General features: G+C 47.2%; 2 protein-coding genes across 2 annotated transcripts in view; both read right to left on the minus strand.

Annotated features, from left to right (window-relative positions):
* The window catches only part of EYA3 (EYA transcriptional coactivator and phosphatase 3), a 41,550-nt gene extending 30,185 nt beyond the window's left edge, over window positions 1-11,365 (minus strand). Inside the window, 5 exon segments of the mRNA XM_036396939.1 lie at window positions 524-621; window positions 6,552-6,920; window positions 8,820-8,934; window positions 10,348-10,391; window positions 11,319-11,365. Coding sequence (XP_036252832.1) covers window positions 524-556 — 33 coding nt within the window. The 5' untranslated portion in view covers window positions 557-621; window positions 6,552-6,920; window positions 8,820-8,934; window positions 10,348-10,391; window positions 11,319-11,365.
* A 639-nt stretch (window positions 11,366-12,004) lies between these two features.
* Window positions 12,005-18,517, minus strand: PTAFR (platelet activating factor receptor). The gene is made up of 2 exons (XM_036397280.1): window positions 18,394-18,517; window positions 12,005-15,437 (listed from the first exon to the last, which is right to left on the minus strand). Exon 2 carries the CDS (start codon window positions 15,381-15,383, stop codon window positions 14,316-14,318), a length of 1,068 nt encoding a protein of 355 aa, XP_036253173.1. The 5' UTR covers window positions 15,384-15,437; window positions 18,394-18,517; the 3' UTR covers window positions 12,005-14,315.
* Between the last annotated feature and the right edge of the window lie 917 nt (window positions 18,518-19,434).

The following is a 19,434-nucleotide window of genomic DNA, read 5'->3' on the forward strand; positions in this document are numbered from 1 at the left end:
ACATGTAGCAACTTTACCCTTCAGTCATGATTCCCTACCCCAACCTACTGCTACATCAGTCATTTAAAAATGCCTTCCACTTGTGGAAACAATGAATCACAGGATCTTTCCAAGATCTCAAGCATAAGAAGAATTAAAGACTATACACTCTGTAATACCCAGCATGCTGAATTTGTCCCTGTAATAGTGAATTTTATTTTCTCTACAACAGGCTTGAGATAAGTCTGGTTTTCTGAGTATCTTTTGCTTAGAAACATCATAAAGTTCAAGAACTTATAACTACTCCTTTCTTACTACTGCCTGTACAATTATAGTAAATTAAATTTTATGAACAACAAAATGCTTTTTGTAAATTATAGTAAATTAAATTTTACGAACAACAAAATGCTTTTTGCCCTCTGGATAAATACACTAAGTATTAGCCTTCTTTTCCAATATTAGTTAAAAAGAACTGTATACCAAAACTGTGAGATCACCAATTTGTTTTAGATTTTCATTTTCAGCCTTTTTAAAATGTACTTACTGGTTGCTCGGGTAAGTCTTGTGGCTCTTCCATGGGTATTACTATTATTTTAATGCTTAAATGATTCAAATCGTGTGTTCCTCAGCAGTCTTCAAGCCCTGTTAAAAAAAGGTGTTCATGGCTTTATGTACTTTTTGGGGGCTTATCATGTAGGCTATCAGAGAATATTAATTGTTATATACTCCTCCCCTAAAACTCGTGTGGCCATCTCCCAAATAAAATACAAAATTCATATACGGAAAGATTTCATAAACAAGGGATTTAGCTTTAAGCTTTGAAGATACAGATTCTTCATGCACATGGTACATTTCTACATCATTTGCTAGGACCACGTTGACTGCAGAAGCTAACACACTAATCAGACACGTGCACCATGATTTTAAAGACAGTTTACCTGATCAAATCTGGTCTACTAGGTCAGTAAACAGCATGATTCAATCTAACCTGTTTTAATTTAGAACATTTATATAACAATAAAAAACAAATCAGGACAAAACTGTGCACCTAAATGCATTTACACACAGTGCTGTTCCCCACCAAATTCACAAAGCAAGTTCATTATTTCAAATGCACCTTTCAAAAAGAGAAGTTTGATGAAAATTTATAAAAGAATTTTTATTTTGGAAGCATTTAGCAGAGAGATCTTATATACTACATCAAAAAGCTGCTGCTTTCCAGGGACTTAAAATCATGAAAAAGAAATTTTGCATAACATTTTCACAACCTGATTAACTTTTGCAATTTGCTGGGCAAAAGAGAAAGGCCTGTGATCTGCTGGCTCCCCCTCTGCCCACCTGATGTGCACGAGCACTATGATCTGTGTTTTTGTTCCTTCTGCAGCTCATTTTGGAGCCACTTTATTAAAACCAACCCCAACCTCTCAGAGCAGCTTTCCCTGAGCTGCCTCCTCTGCCACACACCCACACAGCACAACTTCAGGGGACTGCAGAAATCAGAAGAAATACTGAAAAACTCTTGGTGGGTTGGAGAAACGAAATCCAGAGACTTTCTGTGCTGAGGTACAAGCTATTCCTGCCTCCACAGCCACAAAGTCCAGCTCTAAGTGTCTGCAGTAATGTGAAAGTGGCTTTTTTACACACCACTCCTTCCTCTAGGACCTTCTGTTTACCCACCCTGCCCGGAGTCTTCAGGCACCTCCAAACCACGGGATTATCCCCGCACAAAGTGACCGAACTGGTTTACAAAAACAACTTTCTGGTGTCCTGAAAACCATGGCTGTGTCCCCTGCCTGGCTCCTGCCAGACCTACTTACCCTGGCAGCACGTGCAGCCTGCCCACAGCCCGGCCCCACGTGCCAGCCTCGGGGATGCTCTGCAGCCTGCAATAATTCCAAATTAACCAAGAAAACACAAAAGGTTTCTCCTTCATTTGAGGGCAGGTCTTACGTGCCAGGGTGTATTGTATGTGGCAGGATAAGGTTTCATTGACGGTCTGAGGATTTTGCAAGGCTGCCACTCCTAATCAAAGCTACTTACCCTTATTGCCTGAACTCGAATTCACAATTAGTTTTTTCCATAATTCAGGTTCTTTGGAAATGACCCTATTCACAACACACAAGTCTACAATACAAAGCACTATTGTCACCTTTGCAGTTTTTCTTCCACCAGTTTCAACCAGTTTTATTTTAAATGTAAATCTTATTTATTTTTTGTAGAAATAACAGAAAAATTAGGACTGAAGAGAAACTCTGCCACTCAGAGATTATACAAAGAAGTACAAAATACAGTGGCCAAGAGCAAGAAGATTTGAAATTCGTTCCTGTCCCTCATCCTTCACTTCTGTTATTTAACACTGTTTTGCTGTGTAATTACATAGAAGAATCCCAAACGAAACTCTTCAGTATGGAAAAATATCTTACATTCCACTGATCCACACAGCAGTAACTTCCCATGCCATGCTTTGCTTCAAAGCTGTGAGCAGTTCTTTAATTTTGGTTTTCAGAAGGATTTAAATAATTACAAAGACAAAAAGATTCTCAGAGTCCCACTGGAATATCTTACATGTGTGAAGAAAACACTCTTTCCAAATAAACTGGGGTATCTTGTAGCACCTGGAAGCAGATGATTGAACCAAAGCAAACGAACAGAAAGTGTTCAGAAGGCAGAACTTGAAGTGAGAAGTGAGAACAGAAGTGAGAATTCCAAGTGAAACTTGGATGGATGAAGGATGAAGGATGAAGGCTGAAGGCTGAAGGATGAAGGATGAAGGATGAAGGATGAAGGATGAAGGATGAAGGATGAAGGATGAAGGATGAAGGATGCCTTCTCTGTACCTGCAGAAACAGCAGCAGGGGCAGGGGATGACACCTCACACTCCAGGTGTGCTGTGGCTGCACAGAGCAAGCACCTGGGGGAAATGGAGGCACTGAGCTCCACATCTGAGAGCAAGGGGTGAGGGCATCCTCCCACAGCCAGGGCCAGCACCAGCAGCTTTCCCACACCCCAGCAGTGTTAAATAACAGGAAGGGAAAAAAGGGAGAGCTCCTGCCTCTCCCAGCCTCCTGCACCCCACTCCTGCCTGCCTCTCACTCCCTCCTTCCTGCCTCCAGAGGCTTGTGAGGTTCCACAGCAGTCTGGATGTAGGATCTGCCAAGGGAAAAGAAACAGAAAGAAAAGAAAAACCAGAGACCCAAGCAGAGTCTTTCTGCTAAGGTGATGACAGAAAGATCAGCTCTGGCCTTGCAGAGCCCTGTTCCAGGGGAGCCAGCAGGATGAGGGTCAGGAAAAACATGCAAGCAGAGCAGCAGGATGTCCCTTTTCAGCCACAGCCATGGTAAATGAAACCAAAATTTTATCATCTACTTGATGCTCCACTTTGATGAAGCAGAGACATGACAGTGATAAATATCCAAGAGCCTTTTCACCTGTACCACCCACCCAGGGTCACCAGGGTCTCACACAGAGCAGGCACAGATTTTCTTGGGGCTGGGCACAGAAAGTCCTTGGATCATGGCATGGCAGGAACCTCTCCCTGCCTCTCTCCTCCTGCACTGAGAGGCTGAGTGAAGCTGCTGGCAGCTCCAAGGCTGAAACCACCAGCAGGATGCAGGCAGCAGCTGCTCCTGCCCTCTCCAGCACAGCTAATCCCCAGCTGCCCCCAGCCCTCGGTGGGTGCATGGCCCAGGGCCCCAAACCCCTCCAGGTGCTCCAAACCCCTCCTCACCCAGTAGGAGAGCTCTGAACCACCCAGAGCTTGGCTTCCCCAAAAATCAAACCCAGCATCTTGAACCTGCTCAGCCTGAGCTGCCTCAGAGGAGCACCCTGAGCCAGCAGCTCACCAGCAACAAAGATGATTTTTAAAAACTGAAAATACACAAGGCTGATTTTTTTTTTGTTGGGGTTTTTGGTTGTTTGGGGGGGGGGTTTGCACATCAAATCTCAAAATTAGATTTTAACTCGTATTAAACTCAACTGCACTCAGGTAAGCTTTATTATTTTTTTACACATTACTACAGAACATTTTTAAACCCTAAGTGAACACAACAGCAGAGGTATCAAAGATTCAGGAGGTAAGAATGCTTCTGTGGGCCACTGGGTTTGTGAATGAGAAAAACAGTACAAAATGGAAGCAAGTGTGCAAGAAGCCATTAAATGATCTGCTGCAATGAAAGAAACATTCAGAAAAATGAGTCCATTGTTCTGCTTCTGCAAACCAGCAAAGTACCACACTTTTTTGCTTTCTGGGATGATTGTTGTTAATTACCTGATGAAAACTATTCTGTAATATGTGAATTAAACACCAGGTTTTATTTGATCTAGACTTGTTTTGAATAACCACCCTGTTTAATTCCAACTTGCATGGAACATCAGCAATGCAAAATAATAAGATTTGGGTTTGTGTGTAATTTTATTTTGTTTGCTCAATGTAAGGAGCCACATAATCCAAACTTCAAACCAGAAGGCCTCAGAGCAGAGGTAGGGGCTGCAGAATCCCGCTCAGCAGCTGCCTTCAGCTCTGCACATCTTGATGCCAATAATTCACCATTAAAAGCCCTGGCAAGTGATCTCCAGTTTCTTGCACTAAATCCTGTTTTAAAAATCCTAAACTACACAGCCCAGCTTGGTCAGACTTTCTCAAACTAGATACTCTGGATAGAATTTCTGAAAGCTGCCTGCTATGAGCAGCACCTGCATGGACTGCTATTTACTTTCAGCTTGTGCTTTTCAAGCCCATCTGCCTTGGCTTTGAATATAAAGTTTCATGCAAGAAACAGTTCTCCCAAGCTGAAAATAATCAAAGTCAGGATACTGTGATAAAACCAACATGCAGTAATTATACTAATTAGGAAAAAAAGCTAATTTACTATGGTTTTGTATTACTTTAAAACAGTCACTATTTCCCTAGGAACAAAGTTTTGATTGGAGTAATGAAATGACATCTATTAAACAGAGTTGGAATAAAATCATAGGATCATTTATTTCAGAAAAGACCTCCAAGATCATTAGGTCCAACCAGTACCCAGCACTGCCAAGGCCACCACTAACCCATGTCCCCAAGTGCCTTGTGCTTAAAGCCCCCAAGGGATGGGGGTGACTCCACCTCTGCCCTGGGCAGCTGTGCCAGGGCTGCACAGCCCTTTCAGGGAAGAAATTTCCCCAAATATCCAATCTAAACCTTCCCTGGCACAGCTTGAGGCCATTTTCCTTTGTCCTGTCCCTTGTCCCCTGGGAGCAGAGCCTGACCCCCACCTGGCTCCATCCTCCTGTTAGGGAGTTGTGGAGAGCAAGAAGATCCTCCCAAGCCTCCTTTTCCCCAGGCTGAGCCACACCAGCTCTCCTCATCAGATCTGTGCTTCAGCCTCTTCCCCAGCTCTGTTCCCTTCTCTGAACATGCTCCAGCCCTTCAATATCTGTATTGTAGTGAGGGACCCAAAACTGAACCCAAAAGAGAGGGAAATCACTTCCCTACTCCTTGACACACCATTTTTCACACAGACCAGGGTGCCCTTGGCATTTTTGGCCACCTACCCACAGGGTGGCTCGTGTTCAGCAGCTGTCAAGCAGCACCCCCAGGTCCTTTCCTGATGGGCCCCCTTCCCACTGCTTTCCTCCCAGCCTGGAGTGTTCCATGGGACTGTTGTGCTTAGCATGCACTCCATGCCCTTGTCCAGAACATTCAGAAAGATATTAAGCAGGATTGGTCCCAATTCTGAACCCTGGGGAACTCCACCAGTGCCCAGCCCCACAGGGATGCAGTTCCATCCCCCTTCACTCTCTGGCCCAGCCATGTTGAAGGTTTAAACCCAGCAAAGAGCACACCTGCCCAAGCCCTGAGCAGCCACCTTCTCCAGGAGAAATGGAGTCAAAAGGTTTAAAGTTCAGGCAGACACATCCACAGCCCTTCCCTTATGCATGATGCAAGTCACCCTGAAGGAGAACAGGTTGGTTGGGCAGGATCTGCCTCTCCTAAACACTGGGACTGACCCCTGGGTGTCCTCTATGTGCCACATGATGCCACTGGTCTGTCCTACAGCCTTGCACTCCACTGAGGGCGGGCTGCAGTCCCCAGACCCATTTTCTGACCCTCCTAGATGCCCATTACACTTGCAAGCATCCAGTCAAGTGGGACCTTCCTGGTTAGCCAGGGAGGCTGGGAAATGATGAAGGAGCTGCCAGCTCCTTCAGTGTCCTTGACTGGATCCTACATGGCCCCAGAGACTTGTCTAAGTGGTGTAATATGTATTTATAGAAACATTTTTTATTGTCTTTTACAGCAATGGCTGTAATGTTTTGTGCATTTTTTTTTTGTACAAGTCACCTATGCAGTTATTTTCACTCCTTAGTTGTTCAAGGACCACCACCTTACAATGAATAGCAACAAAAATGCATTAATTAGGCAGCAGGATATGTAGTGTTCCCATATTTTCTGGTGGTATCTCATGACAATGTGCCCCATGCTGCTGCATTACACACACTGGATCAATTGAGCACGCAGCCAAAACAACCCAAGGCATCACCCAAGTGGAGCAGAGCTTTTCCTCACAATGTTTTCACTCTGTGCCACTCACCACACGACAGCTTCTGACAGAGGAGCAGAACTTGGCACAGTGCAGCACGGCAGATCTACCCCCCTTTCTTTTTTTAGGTTTAATTAGAATACCCAAATAAAAACAAAAGCAGAAGAGACACATATTGACATTACCATGCACTGCACAATGCAGCAGAGCTCATAGCAAACACTGATACTCCACTATTGGCTTTTCTCATCCTGCACACACACCCACATGCCCCCAGGTACAACACACACAGGTATGTGCAAAATACTCTGACAACCAGACAAATAAACCTTTGTGATGAGTGCTGCTGGATGAGTCCCTGCTCTCTCTCCATGCTCCTTCTTCCCTTCTTTATCAGCCAGGAAATTTCAGAATTAAACACTGTAAAAGTTACAAGGAAGGCATTTTGTATGCCTTATTTCTGAAGCTATGGATGGTCATGAGAAGCCTCCAAATGCTGTCATAATGTAGGGCTAAAAAAAATCATTATTTGATTAAAATTTCATAACCCTAAAATGGAAAAAAAAAAAGTGCTGTGAGAAATAAAATTAGAAATAAACACAGCGAGAAAATAACTGAAATCAAACATGGGAATACAAATCTAGTTTTCTCCTAAGCAATGCATTTCCCATGATTTTGAGATCCTTGAAGGGCTATCAGTGCTCTGAGAGTCTGCAGCTCACTCTGCCTGACCCATGACACATGCTTGTTTTCCCAGTTCTTATGCAATGCTTTTTCAATTCAATTTTGAAACACAGCAGGGAAAATTTTAATGGGGAAAAGAACTGTTTTCACAAAAGGAAGGTTTGGACAGAACAACATCATCCTCAAGAAAAACAACTCCCACTGAGCCCAGAAATCATGTGGCAACTCCTGCTGGCCAGAGCCAACACACATCACTCACAGGGCAGGAGAGCACAGAACTGCTGCTACCTTTCAGTGACAGAAGCAAAGCACAGTGATTTACAGAAACATCAGCCAAGTAGAACAATTGATTCCCCCCTCTCTTCCTGATGATACAACTTGCAGTGAGACCAAACAGATTTTTCTCCTGATGACCACACAGAGTGTGGTACCTGAAATCTCACAGCCCATATACATTTTTGTGTTTCTGGAAATAATTAAACAGGTCACAAACTTCTAGAGCTGCAGCCCCAGACAGCAAAAAACAAAAAAACAAAAACAAAACAAAAAAAAAAAAAGCTGTTTGACTTTCATGGTTTTAAAAACAAACTTCCCAGCAGCAGGACACACTGCCCTTAATTCCTAAAAGCCACTTCAGACATATCCTAATAGATTAGGACACTTCCTGAACAAAAGACTGAACTTTTTAAACTTCTCGCAGTCAGACAGCAAATCTGCATCACATTAACCACAAAAAAGAATTATTGACATTAGGCAGTTCTAAACTCCATTTTCAATAAAAGATTTGACTCATAGATCTCAAAAAGTCACACAGCTAGCACCAGAGGCTACCATGAAATGCACCTATACTTCTATTAGAGGAACTCTTTCAGGACTCAACTGCACTCAGTGCAAGGTCCCAGGAGAAGTGAAGATGACAAGTAACAAAATAAACAGCCAGCTTACAGTTTGTCCAGAAGGCTGATCTGATCTGATCTGTTCAGTGCTGTGGGGGCCTGAAGAGGCAATGTTTGATCATCAAGGACAGCTTCCCCAAACACAAGAGCCCAGTCCAGCCCAAGAGGCAAGAAAATGAGCAAATGCAGGGGAAGGACAGCTTGGCTGGACAGACAACTTTTGACTAAGCTCAAAAAGGAAGAATCTGGGAGGTCCAGCAAACTAGTATGAGACTGACTTCTAAAATCCCAGAAACTGAATTACACATAATAGTGTAGTCTGTATAGAAATAGGAACCATCACCCAAGGTTTAAAGCTGCCACACGCTTTATGTGAAGTTCCAGCTGGTGACTCTCAGGGAAACAGCACTGTCAGTATTCAAACACAACCAAGAAACATTTCAAGACACAGCAGGAAGCTCCTGAGATGCAAGAATAGTGCTCTGGTCAAGTCTTAACTCAGGAGAGACCCATCTGCTGCAGAATGAACTGTTCCATCACCTCTGAAATTAGGCTAGACATACCCTTAACCCCAAATAAAAGTCCACTGAAGAGATGGAAAGAGTCCCCATAACAACATTGTATTATTTTTCTAAATACAAGGCTTGTTTTGTAGTCAGCTTGTTCAGCTACAGCACTGATGGGTGACAACCTGGAACAGACAGGGCAGTGACTGGTGTGAATCACAGTGACACCATACCCTGAAGAGGCTGCTGTGCCCTGCTGTGTCACAGCACTCTCCTAAACATCATGTTGGGTATCAGGAGGAGATCCCAGCCCTTGCACCATCACCTTCACTGAGGCTCTGGAGGCAGCTGCAAGAAGAAAGAAAGGATTTGAAGTTACTCCCTCAGGTACTGGAGTGCCTCCAGTCATGGCATCTGCACAAACTATCCCAGAATCACTGCTAGAGAGGAGCCACCAGAGAATACTGCTGAAGAGATGCTGGCTTGAAGCCCTTTAATCAAGTAGAGAAAAAAATTCTAGACAGATCAGGATGAAATAAAGGAAGTAAATTACGGGTAAGACAAAGCAAGAAAAAGCTGAAAAATACCATCCTCAATGTATAACCAACCAGTGAGTGATGCTGGTCATGGTACAGGGGGCAAAAATCACTCCCAAATTCCTGTAAGAAGACACTGTCTGGAGATGGGTGGTCTGTGGACACTGCTTGGTGCAAGAACATACATAAAATACCAGCTGTTAAGTCCTGACACAATTCTAGTTCGGGCTCAAAAGTTTCCACACCTCTCCATCCTGGCAGCTCCTCTTCCAATCACAGGGTTTTGCAGATGCAGTAAAAGTTTTATCAAACATCAGTTTCTAAGAGCAGATTGCAGGGAAAAAGAGCAGAGACTTGTCAAGAGGGGGAAAAAATAACTCTACTTCTGCTAACTGAGAGCACAGGCATGGAACTACTCACATCCCAATGTTATCTGCCCTGAGTACCTTGTGTAGAGCATGGCTTGCACACAGGCACACACACTACTTGCCTGACTTTAAGTTCAATTAAAGTATTTCAGTATATTTTATCTAGTTTTATGTTTAGCCATCTATGACCACTTTTTGGTACACAGAAGTTAGGAAATGGTTCATTAATCTACTGTAGAGGGGCTCCAACTCATTCATACAGCACATTTATAGTGTCCTCTGACATATTCAACTCAAAATTCATTCAACATCTGGAGATTTCTGGGGCAAACCTTTGAGAAGTTACAAATACTTCCAGAGTCACCAATTACTTGGGAATTCCTACAGCTATTGCGTACATCAGTGACCATTTTTCAAACAAATTATTTGAAAAGCAACAAATTTTCACAATTTTTCAATCAGATGTGCTGCACAACCCAACAATACACAGCTCCCCAGGTGCCACAACTGCTGCTGAGGCAAGAGCTGAGGGGGAGACAAAAGTTTCAGGTAAACACTGCAGGAATTGCAGCAGCTTGGAAACTGCAGGACCTCGAGCTCAGGATGTTTCAAACAGAGCAGGGAGAATGTACCAGCAGATCATTGCTTGTGTGGCAAAAGCTGGATGGAGAACCCCAGAGTAAGAGGGATCACACCATGAGGTGACAAGGAAAACCCCTCAAACACAGTAGGTTCAGCTCAACAAGCCTGTAGGTTTGCAGGCTGAGAAAACCACTATGTTCATGCATTTTTAAAAGTAACTTATTATGAAACCACTGACTTCAGACACATGAATTGTGATTCTTAATTAAACATACCTTAATCAGCTTCCAGAGTTTAAGATAATCCACAACAGACAAAACTGAAGGAAACCAAACAAGTGGCAGATAAGATTTTTATGATTATCATTATCTTCATCAGCATGCTGCCTGTTAATTACCAGTTGGAGGTTACTGCACTACAGATTAAGTGCATGACAGAGCTAGCTCCATTCTGAAAGCAAACTCCACCATCACTCTTTGTTTGATGCTCCTTTAGAAGGGCTACAGTGATGTTCCATCAAGGACTAGCTCTAGTCTGGAAACCGTGCAGCCACACCACGCTGCACAGCAGCCAGACTAACAAAGCATTCTGTGCTGGATCTGCCTGTACATAAAGCTCCAACAACTCCGCACAGCATCCCCAGAACCAGGAAGATCCAGCAGAGCCCACCTGGATCCAACCTCGCTTGCGAAGCCTAAGCCCAGCCCAAACATCCTATTAGAGTGCACAAACCCCAGTACAAGCATTAAACCCACTCAGGAGCCATGCAGGTGCGCTGAACCGTGCCCTGGAGAAGCCGGCACAGCCCGTGCCTGGCCCCGGGAACCGCGGTCCCTCCTGTGGCCATCTACGGAGCCCCGGGCAGCCCTGGGGCCGGCTCTGGGTCCCCTGTCCGCTCCTGAGCGCCTGGGGTGCCCCGTGCCCCTCCTGCCTTTCTCCCGGCCCTTCCGCGCACCAGCAGCGGCGAAGCAGCCGGGACAGCCGGGCACGCCCCACCGGGCTCGGGGCCGGCCGGACAAGGTCCAGCCCCGGAGCAGGTCCAGCCCCGGAGCAGGTCCAGCCCCGCGCCGCCGGTGCTGCCGCGGCCGCTCGGGCCCGCGCTCCGGCGGAGCAGGGGCAGGAGCGCACGCTGAGCACACGCGTCGGCCTCGCCACCCGCAGCCTCGCAGCGCCGGCCCGCCGGTGCCAGCCCGAGCCCGCCAACAGCACCGAGGGCTCCGTGCGCAGGGCCCGAGCAGGTTCTTACCGAGAGGCGGCTCCGGAGCCGGGCCCGGGGCCCGCAGCGGACATGGCAGCGGCGCCCGCGCTCCCCGCCCGCCGCCGGAACAGAGCGCGGCGCCGGCAGTGGCGTCACTGCCCGCCCGCCGGGGCGGGGCTGCTGCCGTGAGGGAGCCGGGCCCGTGTGCGTCTGGGCGCTGCGGCCGCCCCGCTCTTGGAGGAAATAGGAAATATTTTTTGTGAGGTCGCCCTCACTCACTGTCCCAAGTGTATTTAAATAGAGGGGAGCCCGGCCGGGTGCCACCAAAGCCGCTCTATCACCGCCCTCAGCCGAGTAGGAGAGAGCAAACAGAACGAAAGAGCAGGGCAGGAGAGATCTCTTACCCAGCACCACTACGGCAGACATGGCCCGGCTGAGGGAATCCGTTTAATTTATTGCGAGATAAATCAGAGTAGAGAGTAACGAGAAATAAACCCACAGCTTAACCCCCCAGCCCTCCGGGCAGGAGCTCTCTCAGCCAGCACCGGTACGGCAGACATGGCCCTGCCGGGGAAATCCGTTTAATTTATTGCGAGATAAATCAGAGCAGGGTAACGAGAAATAAACCCACATCTTAATCCCCCAGCCCTCCGGGCTTGCCGGACTCGGCTGTATTCCCGATTCTCTCCTCCTCCTCCCCGCAGCGTTACAGAAAGATGAGAAAGTGGGAAAAGTTAAAGGGCAAAACACTTGGGGAACACGCTTTATTTAAAAGAACTTTTGAGGATGCATTTCATTGCAAGGTAAAGCAGAGTAATGCAACATTGCAGTAAGAGAAAGAAAGTATTTCCAGGAACAGAAGTAGCAGCTTAGCCTGTTTTTTAGAAATGCATTTTTACTGACTAAATAACATAACATCTCCCGAAGTGGCCTTGGGGCTTTTCTCTCTGCTTATCCTTTTCCTCAGATGCAAGTTTGTTTGTTCCCTGAGCCCACAGTGCTAGCTGTGGAATAAAGTCTGTTAGGTACCCGTGGTAAAGAGCTGAACTGTAGACTCCTGCAAGCTTTCCAAGAATCAGTGGAAGATCATGCCAACTTTCCATGTAAAAATCCTTTCCATTTCCTCCAAGAGTTGCCAAACTCCATCTATCAGGGTGTTAGGGTCTGTGAAATGAGAGCTCCTCTATTGCTGGGAGCCAAGGGGGGAAAGCAGGTCCCTCCCTCTGCCAGCTGTGAGAGCTCCTCATCCAGAATGTGCCCACAGAACAGTGCAGAAACAGAGGCAGATTCTGGTTTTTAAATTACAGAAATTGCTCCCTTCCTGTGAGCTGTGGCTCTGCAGATTCAGAGTGCATCTTTGAAGGTGTCTGAGGAGCATGAGGTACTGGCAAGTGTTTGTTGTGGGTGGCTCTTACTGGAGCAGAGCCCAGGACTAGGAGGGAGATGCACTCTTATTGTGATCAGACTCTTTCCTCTGGCACTGGGCCTGGAGTGCAGGGCTGGCCTTAGAAAAATAAACATCTTAATTCTTTTCCTTACTGGAACAAAGAAGGACAAAAGCTGCCTGAGGAGCTCCAGAGGATACATCTGAAGGACCTGTATCTCTGCTGGCAAAGCAGTACAAATATTGGTCCTGCCTTTGGAAAGGCTTGAGTTTATCTCTCCTGCTCTTGGGCAGGTGTGGGAGGGCTGCTGTCCTGCACATGAATAATTGGTGTCACAGGTCAGATACACTGTTCCTGTCATCAACAGACTCGGACATTTAGGGAACCAACAACTGTTGTGAAAACAAGTAAGTTCCCTTCCCTGCCCAATTTCCTGTGCTAGATTGAGCAATTTGGGTCAGAAAAGGAACCCCAAGTGTCTCATGACTGGTAACAGAACTCAGCACCCATGGAAAACCACTTTGGCCTGGGCCCCAGTGGACTGCATCCGGCCCTGGGTGTGGAGTGTGTGAATTATTTGTCTGTCATGTGTCCTGACCTAACACTTCACTAGCTGTAGATCAAGAGCTGGTCAGCTTCAACAGGATGGAGGAAAAAAATAATGTAATGGCTATAATCCTAAATTAAATAAATAAGTACAAAGATACAGAAGCATTTTAAGCTTTTTTTTCCTTATCGTAATGCCCATGCTGACAGTAGCCCTCTGTTATCTGGAGCCTCCTGAGCAAGACTGGGTATCTGCAGTCAGTCAGAAATTACTAAACTGAGTGCATGAGGCCACTGGGTGGCCAGTTCTGCTTTCACACAGGAAGCCAGGGCAGACCATAGTGCCCTTTGGCAATAATGCTGATCTGGTGGAGGGAGAGGGGGAGGTGTGCTGAGGGACTGCCAATTTCTCTTCCTTGCCTTCCCTAGTTTACTGACCCAAGGTTTGGAAGTAAAGATTCATAATAGCTGCTCCCAGACATCTGTCCAGTTTGGATCCCAGCAGAGCATGTGAGCTGCTGAGAAGGGATGAAGGGATCAGAGGTGCAGATTTCTGACAGGACTTGAGGAATTCCATGGACTATGTCCCTTACAGCCACTCAAGAGCTTCATTAGCTCAGACTCTTCACCAGACCATATAAGCTGCTTAGAAGAGCCACCTGATGACACTCAGAGCTCCATCTGTTCTTCCAGGTCTTTCAGAAGTCCCTTACAGCTCTGATACTGGATCCACTGCGAGAGCTGGACAGGCAGAGGAGCAGGGTTGGTGCTGCCTGGACTGACACAAGGGGTAATTTTGGTACACTCAGCTTCTAGCTGCTCACTGCAGAGGCTCAGTGACACACTTCTTTCACATTAAAGCAGTCATCTGAGCTGTTCTCAGTGTCCATGAGAACACCAGCCTGGACAGAAGGAGCTTTGCTGGAGATTACTGCAGGTTCCAGTTCTACCCTTTGCATGTGACAGAAGAAAGGATCATCCATTCTTCTGTCTAATGGGAAAAAGAAAATGTAAAATCCTGGTCCTCTGTTGTGTCCCTTGGTACCTCTTCTTGAGAAAAGATGAGTGAATAATTCCCACCTCTCCGTGTGCAATCAGAAAACACCAAGTGGCCCTAACAGATCCTAATGGCCTCCTCTTGGTGAACAGTGCCCTCAATGATTGTATCAGTTGTTTGCCTGGAGCATTTGCGACTCCCTCTCATGCTTTTCAGGTTTTCTGAAACGTGCTTCTGGAACTTCTTGGTGAGGAAGCAGTAGATGATCGGGTCCAACACACAGTTCATGCTCAAGAGGCACAAAGTCACCTGGTGAGCATCGTTGAGCTGCTGGCGCAGCTGACAGTTCTCCTTCTTCCACTGCTCCAGCACAGTCAGAGTCCAGGGCAGGTGCACGATGTGGTGGGGCACAAAGCTGATGATGAACACGGCCAGCACTGTGCACACCATCCACAGGGCCCTTTGCTTGACGTGAGCGCTCTTCCGTGGGTGCACTGACTTGGAGAACAGGGTCCTGATAATGACAACGTTCCAACCTAGTATTAAAAGGAAAATGATATAGAAGAGGATGCAGATGATGACATGAATGGCAAGAACAGCTGAAACACCACCGGTGGTGTCGTAGCGCTCAAAGCACCGCGTGAAATTCCTGGAGTCCACCTCCTCCAGATTAGTATTATTGTCAAAAAGGTAATACAAAGAGCTGCCCACTATTAGGATCCAGATAGCTGCTGATAAGTAGATACCTCTTCTCTGGGTGGTCAGCTGAGCAGCTTTAATAGGATTAGTCACAGCTTGGTAACGGTTGTATGTGATGACCATCAGAAAGGCAACAGAAGTGTAGGTATTAACAAAAAAAAACCAGCCAGCCACGTTACAGAGGAACACAGGCATGATCCAGTCTCCATGGTTGTGGTAGTAAACAATCCACATTGGCATCGTAATTAAGAAGAGCAAGTCAGCTACTGTCAGGTTCACCATGAATATCTTGATTTCATTGAGTTTCTTGGTGGGGTAAATACGGCTGAAAATCCAGAGAACGTAGCAGTTGGCAACAAAGCCTAGAATGAAAATAATGCTGTAGAAAACAGTGAAGAGGCTGTAGCGGAACTCAGAGTCTATGTGGCATGAAATGTAGAAATCAGCACTGCCTTCTGCATCTCCTTTGCCTTTTTCAGACATCATGGTATTGAGTGGCCACGTCTGAAGCTCAGTTTGCTGACACAGTTTTCTTCTTACCTAAAAATAGACAGCAGAAATCAAGATGATTGGCTTGGCACCATTGCTAAACCAAACCCCACCTTTCTTTATCAGTTGTCCATGACCATAGGTGTTCTGCTGATGCCTTGGTTCCAGCCAGACACCTGCCCTGTCTCCTTGGTCCTGTCTTTGATCCCATTCCACAGCATGCAAATCTCTGTGTCTTCATCCAGCATTGTTTGCTGCAGTGAGGTCTCAGATGACGCATCTCTAATCTTAAAATACTTTTCTGCATGAAAGTTCTTAGATAAAAGTAATCTGTTACACTTCCCTGTCTCAAGCTTCTTAATCTTTTACTAGAATCAGGCTTGTTTTCTATGACTAATCCTCTCCCTGCTTGTGGTTCTTCTTTCTTCCCCTGCCATCTCCCCCACGCCCCTACTTCTCACCACAGTTCCTGATACTTTTTAACTTCTTTACTCTTATTTTAAAGAATTCCGGATGTGAAACAATTTGTGGTAAAAACCTCTCCCAGAACCCCAGAAGAGTTGGGGTTGGAAAAGACCTTGGGAGATCACCTGACCAGCCCCTGCTGACGCAGATTACTCTGAGCAGGTTGTGCAGGAGAGCATCCAGGCAGGGTTTGAATAACTCCAGGGAAGGAGAACCCAGAGCTTCTGTGGGCAGCCTGTTCCAGGGCTCTGTCACCCTCACAGCTAAGAAGTTTTTCTCCTATTCAGCTGGGACTTGCTGTGTTTCAGTTTATGCCTGGTGTCCATGTCCTGCTGCTGGGCACCACTGAAAAGAGTCTGGCCCTGTCCCTCTGACCCCTCCCTGCAGACAGACAGACAGACAGGGATGAGGTCCCCTCTCACACATCTCTTCTCAAGGCTGAACAGCCCCAGCACCCTCAGCCTTTCCTCACCAGAGAGATGCTCCAGTCCCTTATCATCTTCGCAGCCTCTACTGGACCCACTCCAGGAGATCCATGGCTTCCTTGAGGGCTTCAATTACAGACTGAGGAGCCCAGAAGTGGCCACTGCACTCCAGATGTGGCCTCACCTGGGCTGAGTAGAGGGGCAGGATCACTGTCCTCACCTGCTGCTCCTGAGCAGGTGCCCTCCTGCCTCAAAAAGTTCTGGATCCTCCCCAGCAGCAGGCAGTGCCAGGAACCCCCATCCCATCCTCTGTGGGCTGGGTCCCCCCCGGGTGCCCTTGGGCTGTTGTTCCTCATTTGCACATTCACACGTTTGCAATTTTCCTCTGCAAATGGGGAAGTCAGCTGGAGCTGGAGCTTGCTCTCCCTTTTTCTGCAGAATTGCAACCCTCAGTGCTGCTCTTCACTCGTTAGGAGAGGAAGGCAGCACTCACCTTCCTGAGGGTGCTGTCCTTCCTCACCCCTCCCCGGTCCCCTAAGGACACAACAATTTCAAGATTTGGGCCTTCCCAGGCAGCTGCATGCTGGGCACTGCTGAGCTCCAAGTGTCCTTAAGCTCAGTCTTGCAGGTACAGTCTGAGCAGAAGGGACCCGCAGCCTGGCAGAGCTGGGAGCTGGCCCCTGTGACACATGCATTTCTCCTCATTCACCTTGATCTCTGCCACCCTTCTGAGAGCCCCCCGACCTCCAGAGAGCAGTAGATTATTCAGGTGGGCTTTGTCACAGGGAGTGCAATGTTTGATACACTAGTCTGATACTGGAATAAGGAATAAAAACCTGAGAAGACCTAACTACCTAAGATCATTAGAGAACTCTTTTTTTTTTCTTTTTTTTTCAAATATGTGCCATAAATTCACACTGCTGTGACTATCTGCAACACCAGCAAATAGTTCTGGCTGGGATCTTTGCAATTAAAGGTGATCTATTTCTGTGGCACCAGACCTGAGTATACCAAGCATGGGGGGAAAAAAAACAGGTAATGCATCTCTCTAGCAGGATTCATGAGGAGAAGTGCTTATATTCAATACATGGGCACAGCTCTTGTTCACAAAGTCCCTTCAGACAGTGCCCCAGGGCACTGTCCACCCACACCTCCATTTCTGGTTCTGCACAATGGCATGGGGGCCACCAAACTTTGCCCAGGAGCTCTGGTGAACTTTACTGTCTGCAGACTGCACAGCAGCTGCCAGATTTAGCAGATGGGATGGAAGGGAGAGTGAACATGCATGTCCCTTCCACAGCAGAGTTGTGCACAGAAGTTTGAGCCACAGGGCTGTGCTCTGAAATAGAGGGGTGAGTGTGAGATCATGCTCTGTGACTGCTTCCAGTCTGCTGACATCCCTGGCAAAGGTGGTCTGTGGGAGAGGGCAGTGCCTTCTCCTGGCCCCAGCACCACCTGGCAGAGCTCAGCTATCTTTGCATGAGAGTCTGTGCTGTGCCAGTGCCAGGGTCCTGCAGGGAATCACAGGAGAGGTGTCCTTCCCTTCTCATGAGCCAAGTGAGATGTGCTACAGAGCACAGCTAAAGGGAACAAAGCACCATTCCCCAGGGAATTTACCCAAAGCCCAATTCCCTCCTCAGCCTGAGGAACCCAGGCTGATGTCTCTGTATGTTTCTGACTGCCCTGGGCTCTGCAGTGCTCTGTGGGGGCTCTCAGCCTGTCCTGCTGAGGCAGTTCCCCTTTCTCTGAAGCCTGTTTGTGCTGCCTGTGCCAGCAGAGAGGCGAGCGGGGCAGGGTCTGGGGGCTGTGGGTGCTGCTCTCTGCTGCTGCAGCAGCCTGGCCAAACCCCCTGAGACCTCCAGTGCCTTGTCCACAGTCCCCCAGGCAGTAATTCCAGGTGCTTTGTACCATCAGCTGCACTGCATGCAGGGCTGAAGGTGGAATTAAGCAGCAGCAGGGTCAGGGCACCTGCCAATCCTGCTCCTGGTCTGTAGCCCCTGCCATGGGCTGTGCCCTCCCAGCCAGGATTTACTGGCTTACAGATGCAAGCAAGCTTTGCCATCAGCAATAATAGATTCCAAGAGGAATAACACTAATAAAGCATATTTTCTGCTTACCAGAGTTGAAAAAAATTCAGCACAATACGTCCATCTTCAGCCTTAGTAGCAGTGAGGGTTTCACTGAGGATGCTTGGCTGTCTCCCAGATGTTATTTTCCCTGCCCTGGGGCTGGACAGTCTCTGCACTGGCAGCTCTTTAGAACAGGGCACCAGAATGAGAGCAACTGTAGCATGACTGCAGAGTCACTAGAGGAGAGGAAATGTTGACATCATCAAGGAAATGAGAAATAAAATAAGCTGTAGAGGAAAGGCAATTAGCTGCAGCAAAAGTCTGGAAAGTCCTTAAGGCTTTTTCCTCAGAGTATCTCTGCTTCAGATGATCCTGAAATAGGGCAAAATTGGGATTTTCCCCTAAAGGCAGAATAGGAATCCACTCTGTGTCCCCAGTTAGATTTGGGAATAGACAACTTTTTGAGCATCTTTCTCCCAAACAGATGAATTGCAGAAGAGCTTCCACTTAATAATTTCCAAGAAAGGGACATGAAACTCCTGGACAGGTTCATTTGGACATATGGACAGGTTCATATATGGACATATGGACAGGCTCATTTTCTAGCACTCTCCTTCACACTTGTGTTGGAACTAATTCAGGAGTTCCACCTCCCAAGCCTCCCTTTATCTCAGGGATATTCAAGAGACAGAGACACCAGAGCAGGGCAGATTGTTACCTGTCCCATACACCATCACATGATGGCCCCTGTTACCTGTGGCAGCCTGAAGCTCACTCAGCATGGTCATGCTGATGGTGGGGTGCTCAGAGACACCAGAGCTGAGCAAAGCTCTGAAGGTGTGCACCAGGTGCCAGGCAGGGCCCAGGATCCCCAGGGGAGCTCCAGCCAGGCTGGAGATGTGCAAGGGCTCTGCAAACTGCAGGACAATCGTGTCCTGCTGCTCTGAACCCCTCTCAGGGGAGCTCCAAGACAACCAGAAGTCCATGGACACCACAGCTGGCACCACAGCACAGGGTGGCCAAGGCGTTTGGAAGCCCCCTGGGCAGAGAGGAAGCCTGCAATGTGAGGGAGCCCCAGAGCACCTGCAG

Source organism: Molothrus ater, chromosome 24, assembly GCF_012460135.2.
Source record: "Molothrus ater isolate BHLD 08-10-18 breed brown headed cowbird chromosome 24, BPBGC_Mater_1.1, whole genome shotgun sequence".
NCBI lineage: Eukaryota > Metazoa > Chordata > Aves > Passeriformes > Icteridae > Molothrus > Molothrus ater.